This window comes from Myzus persicae, unplaced genomic scaffold (genome assembly GCF_001856785.1).
Source record: "Myzus persicae strain clone G006 unplaced genomic scaffold, MPER_G0061.0, whole genome shotgun sequence".
Taxonomy (NCBI): Eukaryota; Metazoa; Arthropoda; class Insecta; order Hemiptera; family Aphididae; genus Myzus; species Myzus persicae.
Genome location: NW_019102330.1, coordinates 254,764 through 268,626, shown reverse-complemented (window position 1 = coordinate 268,626; position 13,863 = coordinate 254,764). Strand labels below are relative to the sequence as shown.

The 13,863-nt window shown below is 28.7% G+C and overlaps 1 protein-coding gene across 1 annotated transcript; it reads left to right on the top strand.

The window, feature by feature from the left end:
• The first annotated feature begins 249 nt into the window (after positions 1-249).
• LOC111031878 (xenotropic and polytropic retrovirus receptor 1-like) lies at positions 250-5,444 on the top strand. Its single transcript, XM_022311991.1, has 10 exons — positions 250-567; positions 652-805; positions 878-1,125; positions 3,444-3,705; positions 3,781-4,145; positions 4,219-4,366; positions 4,468-4,662; positions 4,741-4,910; positions 4,976-5,109; positions 5,183-5,444. Exons 1-10 carry the CDS (start codon positions 499-501, stop codon positions 5,436-5,438), a joined length of 2,001 nt encoding a protein of 666 aa, XP_022167683.1. The 5' UTR covers positions 250-498; the 3' UTR covers positions 5,439-5,444.
• Positions 5,445-13,863: the final 8,419 nt, after the last annotated feature.

Below are 13,863 nucleotides of genomic sequence, written 5' to 3'. Positions count from 1 at the left end.
GCCGGACCATAGAGTAATGCTTTCGGTTGCGCCGTGGGCGGTGCGGACGGTTACCGCGGTTGCGGTCTCGTCCGCTCGAGCGCTCCGTCCGCGTGCGAACGACACAATATACGGTTATCACTGTATGCAGAACAATATTGCTGTAATCAGCTCGGCGGTGGTTATCGCGGACGGTACGAACAGAAAAATTAAATACCACTTCAAAATCGTTTCCTTATCTTCGTTCTCCGTCATCGACTGGCGCGACAGCCGCGGCCGCCAAACATAAAGCACCGCAGTATTGCACACGATCGGTCGTACTACGACGGTTAGTACTTCCGATATACTTATACACATGACTTGAACACGCTGTGATCTTAGGTACTTAACGTCTTTACTCCTCTTTTTTCCTCGTTCACTTTTTCTTCCTCTTTTATTTGTCTTTATTTTTCGTTCGCTTCACGTCGTCACCGGTTCCCGCCCCGCCCAAGCTCCACTCATCATCTGGTCTCCACCGAAATGAAGTTCGCAGAACATCTCCAGGCTCACATCACGCCAGAATGGCGGAAACAGTACATCAACTACGAGGTATGTACCCACACGGAGGACCCATCGGTCTGTACGCACGACTCCGACTGTAGCTTTCATCATCATCATATTGTTATTATCTAGGACATGAAAGAGATGCTTTACAAAATCGTAGAAGAAGCTCCGTCAATAGAGTCCACAGATCCAGAAAACCTGCACCGCCGTTTCATTCAATTCGACGAACATTTTTTGCAGTATTGCGAAAAGGAATTGGCTAAAATCAATGTTTTCTACTCTGGTTTGTAATGCTGAATAGTGTATAATATAAATACTTTTTGATATTGTTATTACCTATGTGATGATTTTTCAGAAAAACTTGCCGAAGCAATGCGTAAGTTTCAAACATTAAAGAATGAGCTTGATTTACTTTCCAACACTGCAATAAAAATGAAAGATTATGGTAAAAAGTCTGATTCCAATAAACTGAATTTACCTCAACGAAAAGTGCAAGAGCTTAAATTAGCTTTCAGCGAGTTTTATTTGAGCTTAATACTCTTGCAAAATTATCAAAATCTAAACTATACAGGTTTTAAAAAGATTTTGAAAAAACATGATAAGGTTTGTATTTTTATAAATAATATCTTAAATTTCACCTAATTTTTAAATTCATGATATATAATACTATTGAGTTGAATTTCTATGAAAAAAATATTTTTCATTTCTTGTGCTTCAATGTAATATCATCCTGTAGAATCTAATATTAATTTGTTATTGCCTACCAAATTGATAAACTGTGATCTCCAATACTTTTAGTGCCATCAATTTGTATGTACCCAATTATACCATATCATTTAGCTTCTAATTACTTTCTTATAATCTAAATTCTAATCCATTAATTATTTTTTTATTTACTTTTCTTTATTTGATTAACAAATGTTGAATAAGTTTTATTGGAATTCTGCCTTATCAGTATTTTTTAAACAAAGTAATTTGTAGACATTTGTTTTACATTTTCATAATTACTAGCTATTTTCCAATCTTTGATTTGTACACAAATCTAATTTTTATGTCAATAGTAAATTAATCTAATACTTGATAGTATTTATACAATTTCAATTACCTAATTTTTTGTCAATACTAATAGTGTATTGTATTATGTATGATAATGTCAGTTTTATGATGAAATTACTAGAATCAAAGTATTATGACTCATTTTTAGTTTTTTAGGTTAGGTTACACAAAAAATGTAATATTTAAGCTTCTTAAAGAGAATAAATACTTTTGCATTTTTAAATTATGCTGACAGGCTATCAGTTAAAACGTAATACACTTATTTCCTAAAGAAGATTTTCATAATTCACAAATATTTTCATAGTTATACCATCTACACAGCTTTGTGTACTTATCTCAATCAAATTTTAAACTACATACACCTTAATACCAAATTGAGTTATTTAATTTTATCTAAAAAAACGCATATTTTAATAGTAAATTAATTGTTATTGCGTTTGTTGCTTATTGATTTGTATACAAAAATACATTTATAAATTAAAATACTACAATTTTAATAACTTAACATTAGTTTTTATTATATGGAGTAAACAATTATGTTTAAATACTTTCATCACTCATTTTAAATTTTACAGCTCAATATGAATGTCTTCTTTTGTTTAACTTCTATTGGTTTATTTGTCTTGTGTCATGTTTCATTATTATTAACTATTAATACTAAGTGAAATATTTACAAACATAACATTCTTAGTAGATACTATCATAACCAATAGGTTTCTGTGTTATGAATAATAATGTGGAACAATATCCATTGATTTAAATACCCTCTTCTAATTTAATAACTTTTTTGTTTTTTTTTTTAGTTATATTTTAACTAAATAAAAGCTCCATGATTGTATAGGGAAAAAAAATCTTTTAGGCTTATATAATAATATTGTTGTGTACATTGTATGTGTATTAACATGCTTTAAAACAGACAGTTTATTAAATACATTTGAGTTTTAGTCACGGGAGCTTAAAGTAAGGAAATTGTCTGTGGGGGCTATGCCCTCATGGAATTTTCGCCATAGGAGCCGTTGCCTACATTGTTCCGGTGCCCATGTATAATCTACATAATGTTTAAGCTATACAACTTATAATTTATTTAGTTAAATACACAAATTTTAAGTTGGGTATTATATAGCTATAGACGAGTAACTACTATCTTCTAATTAGAACCTAACCTAACCAGCTGATCATAGATTATAGACCATAGACAATCATATACCTTTTATACTAATAGACTGGCTCTCTTCACGTTTCCACCATGTCAAGATAGTTGGTGCTTTTTGGTTATTGAGTTACTCTGATATGGTACAATACTACAATATATATATTATACTCCATCACTATGTCATATCCCCAAGCTTCTATCAATATATTTGGTTTAGAGTGGGCCGGTCTATAAGTAAAAGGTATTTTATATCAAAACACCTGAAATTTGACAGTAAAAAAAATATGCATTTTTTCTTTCTTTGAATGTTTCTTTTTAACTCTATCAGCTTTGTCTATTAGCTACAATACAAATTTGGAAAGTATTATGAAATGTATAAAAAGTATAATTTTCTTTCAATATAGATTTATAATAATGGTTAAGCAATACCATATTGATGTAGGACAAATTGATAAAGTTCCATTGTTGTATTTATAATAATATAATTACCAATTAGCTTTGAATACAATCAAAAATAAATATTACTGTAAATTAAAATTTGATAAACATATGTTATCTATAGAATATTAAGAGTTATATTGAATAATTTAACTCCTATTCCTATCTTTATCAAGCTTCAGATACACTACTGTGCCTAAGGTCTATTATTATTTCTATAGACATTTAAATTTTTTTACTAAATTGTCAAATTTAAAAAAATTATATATTTTAGTTGATGAATAAAGAAAGTGGTGCAAAGTGGCGTCAAGAGCAAGTAGAAATATCTCATTTTTATACCAATAAAGACATATTACGTTTAATTAATGAAACTGAACATACTGTTACTCACGATCTGGAATTTGGTGATCGTCAAAAAGCTATGAAAAGACTTAGAGTTCCACCCCTTGGTGAAACACAAAGTCCTTGGACCACATTTAAAGTGGGATTATACTTAGGATGCCTTATTGTTCTGCTAGTTGCAATTTTCATTTCTGGTAAGTGTACATTGTACCTATTAGTATAAAAAATCTTATAAATTACTAAAAAAATTATTTGAATTTTTGTTTTAGCTACTTTTGAAAAAAAAACCAACATTAAACAAGCATTCCGTTTATATCGTGGACCATTCCTTATAATAGAGTTCCTTTTTCTGATGGGCATTAATGTTTACGGATGGCGATCTTCTGGTGTTAATCATGTTTTGATATTCGAACTGGATCCAAGAAAGCATGTCACTGAACAACATTTGTTTGAAATTGCAGGAATCCTTGGTGTTGTGTGTGCTCTTAGTATTTTAGGTTATTTATACTCTGATGCCCTGAGTATACCTGCATATATTAATCCCTTGTCATTAGTAATTTTATTTACATTGCTCATGATTAACCCAATTAAGATATTTTACTTTGAAGCAAGATTTTGGCTGTTACGTATAGTAGTAAGTTAATTTGCATTTTTAAAAGTTGTTTCATTTTATAAATTACTTAGAAAGTATAAAAATTTGATTTTAGTGGCGAATGGCTTGTGCTCCATTTTATTATGTTGGATTTGCAGACTTTTGGCTTGCAGATCAATTGAACAGTCTGGTAACTGTTCTGCTCGATGCTCACTATTTGGTTTGCTTTTACATTTACAATAACAATTGGTATCAAACTTCAGGTTAGGCAAAATCTGTGTTTAAACCTTTAAAATATTGTTCTTGGATTGAACAATATTTACACCTTTTGGTCTATGTTAATTGTGTATTTCAATAATTTTAGAGGTTAAATTTAATGTTGAAGAATATTTTATTTCAAAAATGATAGTCAATTGTATTCCTGCTTGGATTCGGTTTGCTCAATGTATAAGACGTTACAGGGATACTGGTGAAACATTTCCACATTTAGCTAATGCCGGAAAGTATTCAACAACATTTTTTGTTGTGTTTGCAAGAACATTGTTGAAACAAACAAAAAGTAATAAACCTTTTAAACTGTATGTTTAGTATTTATAAATGTGCTCAAATGAGTAAGAATATTGTTATTGTGTTATAGATAACTATACAAGTAGTTATGACAATCCATTCTTTTTTTTTTGGATCATATGTTCTGTGATAAGTTCGATTTATACATACACTTGGGATGTAAAAATGGACTGGGGTTTATTTAATAACAATTCTGGAGAATATACATTCTTAAGAGAAGAGATTGTATATGATAATACAGTGAGCTAGTTTTTATTTAATTTAAATTTTATTGTATAAAATACTACAATTGCCTATTTTTTTAGGGTTATTATTATTTCGCAATTGTTGAAGACCTCGTGATTAGATTATTATGGGTTCCGCAATACTTACTTACAAGTCATGGTATTTTAAGTACTGAAATGGCTAATTCTTTAGTATCACCACTTGAAGTCTTTAGGTAAGAAATCCAAATATCCAATTCAATCTAATGATTTGCATTGTGTATCAAAGTATTTTTATTATTGTTACAGGCGATTTGTATGGAACTTCTTTCGTTTAGAAAATGAACATCTAAACAATTGTGGTAAGTTCCGAGCAGTACGAGACATATCAATAGCACCAATTGATTTCTCCGACTCTGCTCAAATAGTTCGCATGATGGATGAGGATTTGGGTGTGACAAACAGACGGAAACGTAAGCTTCTTCCAACAAAGAAGACTACAAAAGAAGATAAATTGCAGTTAGTTACTGACCAAAATTCATATTCCTTGGATTTAACTGAATAAATCAAATAAACAACTAACATAAAATATTTCTACTTTATTATTCCATTACGTTTTGTATAGAAATAAATTTTATTCTTGATAATAGACTTTGTAAGCTCAAGTATATTTATATATATAGTCGAAAACAATCGAATTTAATTTAATATTTAGAACGTATTTTTAATTAATGAAAATTGCTTAATGTATTACTTAAAAAGAAATAAAAAAGGGTACTGAATTGATTTTATACACTTACATATTGTGATCTCTAGTTTAGTTAAGTAGTAAATTATATTTTAAATTAACCTTGGATTAGTATTAGCTAAGATTTTATTATAGATACACTTGAAATTGGTGCCTCCCTTACTTTATTTTTTCTTGTGATTTAGAAAATTAATAATAGTCAATTCAACATAATGAAAACATGTTTTCAACTTAACTAATCTATTAATTCCTCTATTATTATTTGTTAATGTTCCTTTTAAATGTGTTTTCCACGAAAGCCAAATTAGTTATAATTAAGGAATTTAATTATAGGTGTACACATTTATAATAAATATATATTTTTAATAATTATGATTTTGTTTGTAAAACCTTTGGTATGAATGTCACTTAATTGTCATTGTGTAATATTATTATAATATTAAATATAGTTGTGTAATTAAAATCTGTTATATTTTAACTATTCATATATTATATATATTTATAAACAATTTATATTTGTTAAAATGGTTAATAAAATATTTAAAAATTATGTCAATAATTAAATATTTTTTGTAAACCTTTTTATAATACATTATAAAATCTACTTAAACAACCATATATATTATATTTAATGATAAGGATCAATAGATTTAAATAGAATTATCAAAAGATAATTTTGGAGTAATAGTGGAATGTTTCAACTTTCAAGTTTCTACAATTTACCTATATTTTTAGAATATAAAAAAATAACATACATTGTTGCGTTATGTCGTAAGTCTTTAGGATAAACTATTATTTTATTTGTGAAAATCCTAATATTTCTACAATATTGAACTGAAATCATGTAATTGTTTTATTGCTACCCTTTTTTTTTTAAATTTCCAATAAAAAAAATTATGACTAATTGTTTTCAATGGGTAAAAAATTATATTTATTTTAATTTCTGCAGGAAGAATAACTTATGAGGAACCTTTTGTTTGTTCTTAAAGCTTTGTAGCCACAAACAAATACTTTCTAATACATAAATGAAAAAAAAAAATACAAAATATTACGAAAATTATATCATGTATATAAAATTCTAAGATATATATGATTATTATATATGTATTATTTGCAGAAAATATCAAGACATCAAGTATCTATTGACTATACTTATGTGAAATACCGGTAAAAATTCTAGTTTCCTCCATCAATTTTGTTTCTACTGATTATTTTGAAAAGTGGGTAGGTACTGAAAACTGTCAACCCTCCCGGGGGTCTCCCTCCACCCCTCGTATGTTTAAACATTTTTGGTCTAATGACCATCGAAAATAATTTTGTACGATGTACCTAAGTCACATGGGAAATATAATTTATGTTCCTATTGACATTTTTTTAATTACTTTTAATAACAATACAATATCACGAATATAGGTAGATTTAGGTGAACGTAGGTAATTAATTTTTTTATGTCTGCCATAATACAATTTTATGGTTTAATAAAAATTTAAAAAAACAACATACACGATGTACGTTTTTGTAGAACAATTTTACACGGTAATGATATAGATATTTCATCGATTTAATATTTTTTTTTGCCAATTTAATGCTCGAATGAAATTTTTGCATAAAATTGTTCCATGGTTATAGTATTCGAACCTCTGACAGGAGAAGGTCCACCATTTCAGTACTTCACATAGGTAGGTAATATATACATTATACATAATATACAACACGTCATGCGCAGATGTATAGGTAGGTAACATTACAGGTCTAAGGTAACAATTATAACAACCGAAACTAAAAAAAACCCTCGTTGGCCCTCACAATGATTAATTGTCATCCGTTACATACTTACATCTTGCATATTGGGTATGTATATATTATTATACCGTGTGTATCTTATATGTCACTGTATGCGGGTTTTTTTTAACGATTACGAATCGATGAAATGGGATTTCGAAATAATTTATTGTTATCACTAAAAAGTAGAAAATAAAAAAAAATAAAATTTTTTTTTTTTAAACATGCTTTTCTTAATTCTACTTAATACATGAACTAAAAAGTTAACTTATAAAAATAAACTTACTTTTAAAACAATTTCTTAGTGAAACTTCAAGGTTATCAAGATATTACCAAAAGTGTATCTAAAATGTAGGTATTTGTTGCAAAATTTTTAAAACTTGTGAATTACAAAAAACGAAAAGCATGGGACACTTAAGATAACTCCTATGTAAAGTCACTCTACAACTGAATTATCAGATAAACTTTATGATAAGTATTTTAAAGATTATTGATCATACTTCCAATTTTGTAAGAAATATTCTTGACTCATAGGAGCCTCATGCTTTTCGTTTTTTGTAATTCACAAGTTTTAAAAATTTTGCAACAAATACATTTTAGATAGGTACACTTTTGGTAATATCTTGATAACCTTGAAGTTTCATTAAGAAATTGTTTTAAAAGTAAGTTTATTTTCAACTTTTTAGTTCATGTATTAAGTTGACTTAAGAAAAGCATGTTTTAAAAAAAAATTTTTAATTTCTACTTTTTAGTGATAACAATAAATTAGAAACAAAGGATTTTTTAAATTAGCTTATTAATTTTTTTTTTTCATAGTAAGTAAATATGTAAGAGTATATTAAAATTATTTCATTTTTTCTCATTCTTTCCATTTCTTCGAGGGCGTCAATATTGCATGGTGTTCTCCTGGGGCACCTCCTCCCCCCATTTTGGATTTTGTTTTTTTGCTGGATTTAGGTTCGGGAGGCCACTAGAAGCAACCAGTCAGAGGGGAAACTCGGGATTTGAAACTCCAGGTACACCCGTCATCGGCGACCTGGTTGTCCAAGTCAAGAATTGACAACGGGGTCATGTATTGTCACCGACCCTAAACTTCCATACAAAATTTGAGCCTCCTAGGTCATGTAGAAGTGATTTAAATTAAACTCGCAAGATTTGATGACAACAGAAATGAATGAATGAATGAAACATTGTGAGTTAAAGAAAAGCATGTAAAAAACAAAAAGTACGTGTTTTTATCATTTTTAACGGCCAATTTGTTTTATAACCATTTCAAAATTTTCGAACACGCAGTGGTACCAATAGCAGAACCAACAAGACCAAACTATATTTTTTAATGAATTCCGGTAAAGTTTTTTTTTCTGAAAATTGTAATAGTCAAACCATTAATTTTGGTTCACTAGTTTATGGACTATTTTAAGTACTCTAAAGTTTAGTGAATGCATTAATACTTTGAATTGAAATACTTGTTATAAATGTAATTTACAAGAGCCAAATGATTCTTTCTTTCAACTAACTTTTTACCTATATTCTGAAATTGGTAATCTAGTGAGACTCCCCTAAAATTGTTTTGTGATAAATGCCTAGAGAGTTGTTGGCAAACATAATTCATTATCTGTTTAACCAAAAAAACTCAATGTTGTTTTGTGCTCTTACCGTGACTATATAAACTTTAAATTTGAACCATAGCTTCCGTATAATGGTTTTGCATGCAAATGCAAGTATGAATCTTGGAGTTGAAATACATCCCCCTTATCTCTTCCGGAAATGTACTACAAGGGTAAAAGACGATACGTTTGGTATCGGCGAATTCGGCGATACCTTTTTAAGCTACACGATTTCATACGATTTTACCTGATTTTTAACTACACGATTGCGTACGATGTTTTAAGCGTTGTTGCCAATTTTCCTATCGGTATACAGGGCCCTCACAAGGGGGGGGTCTGATGGACCTTTAGTATAGGGGCCCGAAATTGTATGTGGGGGCCCTGCCGGTATGTATACCACATATGACAAGGGTTGAGATTTTATAGAATTTGTATATTTCTTATGAGATGCTTAAAAAATAGCAAAATAAGCTTAAAATGTGTTTCATGATACAGAGAACTCAAATTGAAAATTTTATTTTGCTTTTTTAAAGTATTTTGTGATTTTTTTTCATTTTTAGCGATCTTTTTGGATTTTCTTGAGACACAGAGGTATAATTATATACCATTATAGCACTGTGTCCGACGCTCAAAATAGATATCACTGAACATTGTCTGAACTTGAATTGTTACTCGGGAATATGCTATACATTATTCATTTTTAAAATACGCGGACAAAATATACATAGGTAGTAGGCAGGAGGTGCCTCCATATGAGTTATAAGTTATAACTATTTATACACATAAAGAAATATATTATAAATGATAACATTCTGGCCTCTGGGAGGTACATGATACATCAGTATTGATTCGTTTCGGTGTATAATATAATATTTTAATTACGTCTGTATTCTATACGGCTAAACATAAATATTAGGTACGTAATTACTAATAAGTAACGCTTTAGGAAACGTATTTTAAGAAAAACATTTTTTAGTTTATTACAGGTACCTAGTCAAAAGATAATTCAGCTCAATTTACTGAAGTTAAAAATATACCTATACACATATCATCTATAGTCCTACCTGTTAGCAGCTATAATATCTATATCCATGTGATTATAGTTATGTGATTATATGCAAATCGAAGTAATTTATTTAAATAATAGCAGGAGAGTTTTCTCGTATAATAATAGATAGGTATCTCATTCGTTAATTTCTTAAATTGTAATTTATTTATTTTATATAACCTTGCGTCCTTGCCTACCTACAGAAATTGATTCATTTCGATTATAGAACATATTAATATTTTCGATGTATTTTATACGTTTAACGAACTCTGTAGACTGTAATACCTAATAAACATGTTATGTATTATACAATTTGGTCGACCTTGACTCGTATTAAACTGTTGTAGGTATTATTGCTATTATTAGGTGTAGTGTGTATGCGAAAATTTGAATGATTAATATTTTACCAGTAAATAAATTCATTTGATTCTGTAATCTTATGTTACATAATATTATAAAACAACATTATACTCATGGCAATCTGCGATTTATCGCATATCCTTTTTGATTATTCTCCATTCTTTACAAAACGTCATAACTTGATTACTTCTCTTAACTCCTCGGACATTCCGTTCAATCTCTCCTCCATTTTAAACCCCAACTCTGAACAGATTGTTAATATTATTATTTCTTTTACTCGGGAGGCTGATTTCTTCATCTGAGTGTTTTTGGTTTATTTATTTTACATCCGGAGTCTTATATAACTTACTATTTCTATTATCATTCTGTTTGATCTTTGTATTGTATTTTTAAATATTTTAATGTAATGTGATTGTTGAGCTATAAGTATAAATAGAAGCTAATTAAAAAAAAAATGATTGAACTTGGTAAAGTACAAACCATTCCTATAAAAACAATTATAGGCTTGGTTATGACTTACGATTTATCCTCATAAATTGACAGGCAAAGGTATAATATTACTTTTTTTCCCCATCATGCGACATCCATATGAACATAATACATATTATATTATATTACTATTGTAGTATTGTATTCTAAGCTGGGCTACAGTAGCTTTATTTGTTCTTAGAATTTAATAATCGGTGAACATCAAGGTCACCGCCGCTGCTCAAACTGCGAAGGAAAATTTTAAGAAAAAAAAAATTATCTTTAAAAAAAAACTCATCGGCCGTTACGAATTCGACATAATTTGTCCAGCTCAAAATACGTGTAAATATAATTCAAGTACCTGTATCTAAAATCTAAATATTGCCTTAACAATAATGTTATTGCAGTCGATTTAGATTTTTCCAACATAATAATAAGCATTATGTAAGTAAAACTAAGTATATATATGTTCGGTGTTATAACACTCAAGACTATAATATAACATTATTAATTAATTTATGCAACGAATTACGAATGATGACATATTTTATACCAATACTTATTGTACAATATTAATAGGTTGGCACCTAGGTACTATAGTACAGTATTATAATCATATTATATTATTATATCGTGCCGTAATAGTTATATTTAAGTAAATTAAATTAACAAACCTCACTAATCGTACTACATAAAGGCATATAATATATTTCTTCAGTATAACATTCATTATATAAAATAAAGAATGACCATCGTAATAATTACTATTACATAATACTAGGTAAATTAATAATATGTCACATATCGATTACAAATCATCTATTACTAATCGATTACTAATCGTCGCAGTTGTTCTGTTAGGTACCTACCTTTACATTTATATTTTATTGATTGAATAAATTATTAAAATCGGACTTATTGTTATAAACTCGAAGATAAGTTATACTTATTTAATACAGGACGGGTGATTATATAGAATTAATATCGTATACTTGGGTAAACAGCTAAACGGAAAAATAAAAACTTCATCAAGATCCGTGACAACGGTATCTGCGTAGGAAAGGCTACTAAGTAACTGGTTATTCACCTGCAAACATGCTCATTAGTCATTGCTCACCCCCATTTTTCTGAATTAATTTTTTTTTAATTCTCAAGCAAAGATACTCAAGGATCATGTTTTAAAATACCTAGATTTGTTAACTATTTAAGAAGTATATCCAATGTCAATACAAACTTATGCATTGATAAGTTTAATTACTTGGAAACAACTCTTTCTAAGGTTAAGATACCTAGTGCGTATAAAATATTTGTAATGACTAGCGACTAGAGAACAAATAGGTAAGCAACACGTGATAATGAGATGATATATTTAAAAAAAAATGATGTTAATGACCATGTGAGTATATAGTTAACATATAGATATCTACAACTTTATATTTTTACATGATAATATGAAAATATTCATGAATTAATGTGATCAATATTGATGAATTCAATGAAAAAAAATTTAAAATGTCGTAAAAATCACAATTTAAATTTAGATTTTTATTTTTTTATTTGGTAGGTAGGTACAATAAATACAATGTTTTTACTGATTTTTTTTTGTAATCCACTATATTTCTTTATGTTTGATGTTTGATATTTTAAGATCTGTCCATTTCCAACTGATTGTAATATAAAATATTGTTCACTTCAGGCGACGACAGGTACCTTAAGTGTGACGACCATATAATGAACGTGTATACCTAATATTAACTTGTGTTTAAAAATTTAAATTCATGAATTGCGTGATAGAACTCGAAGAGCAACAGCACATTATAATTGAAAAATTGATTTGTTAAAAAATATTATACAACGGGCATGTTGAATTATGAATTTATTAAGTGCATTACGATTATCAATTATCCTTTACGGCGTTTCATTATACAATGTGGGTAGGTTTACGCCGCTATGCATGTAATTAAATTGGTATAATTATCTAAATAATTATACGCATGTCTAATACAATATAATAATATTATAATATAATGAAGTATGCTGTCAATTTTGTCAGCTGATAACTAACTCATTTTATTGAAAACCAGTAACTCTATAGTCAATATATTATATCGATAAATTAATCGATATTCATAACGATATTATTATAGCAGTCTGTGGCCTGTGCAGGCTAAATTTAAATTGGATATCCATACAAATATGTTCTAGACGTACAAAACGTTTCCGAAACAGGGGTTTCATTTCAATTTTTTTTATTGTTGGTGACAACATTTCCGCAGGCCATTTAAAGTCAATACCAGGCCACCAATCATAAGCCAATTTTTTCGGTGGTGACAATAATAAGCACTGATGTGTAGATTCAAGATAAAAAATGTACTTATCTGTCGATATGTATTAATCGCTGACCTTAATAATTGTTTAGTAGCAAAATAAATGTGGGTATCAAAAATATTTTTGTTCATTTTATGATGTGTTTTTCCGTGTATATATATGATTTGGAGGACCAATAAATAGCTTTCCGTTTTACGTTGGACAGGTTCCGTTTTATCAAATGTTTAATCCTATGTCAAATTATAGAAATCTGCCGGGACCATAATAAATTTCTGCACAGAAAAGGATCCCGTCTTATCAAGGGTTCGGATAAGACAGGTTTCACTGTAATTGCACGTAAAACTGAAATATAGCAAACAATATCAACATGCACACGGCACACATATTCTTAACCAACAGGCAACAAATATTATATATTGGATGTGTTTGAAAAAATAACAAAACTATTTTAAGTTTTGAATAACAAAAAAAATTGTTGTTTAAATAGACTTTTTAAAATTATAAATCAAAGTCGTTTAATGCACAACGTATACAAATCAGTTATCTGATCAGATAATAAGTATTTAGGTATTTGTTTATTATATCATTTTTCAGTTTTGGGTAGTACATATTAAGAATATTTTTTTAAGTATTCCGAATACTTTTAAAA

Bases quoted from the DNA above. Each gene is read 5' to 3' on its own strand.
- LOC111031878 (XM_022311991.1), top strand. From the start codon at position 499: ATGAAGTTCGCAGAACATCTCCAGGCTCACATCACGCCAGAATGGCGG. The intron at 1,126-3,443 runs GTTTGTATTTTT...TATATATTTTAG, and splicing joins TTTTGAAAAAACATGATAAG to TTGATGAATAAAGAAAGTGG. The intron at 4,367-4,467 runs GTTAGGCAAAAT...CAATAATTTTAG, and splicing joins CAATTGGTATCAAACTTCAG to AGGTTAAATTTAATGTTGAA.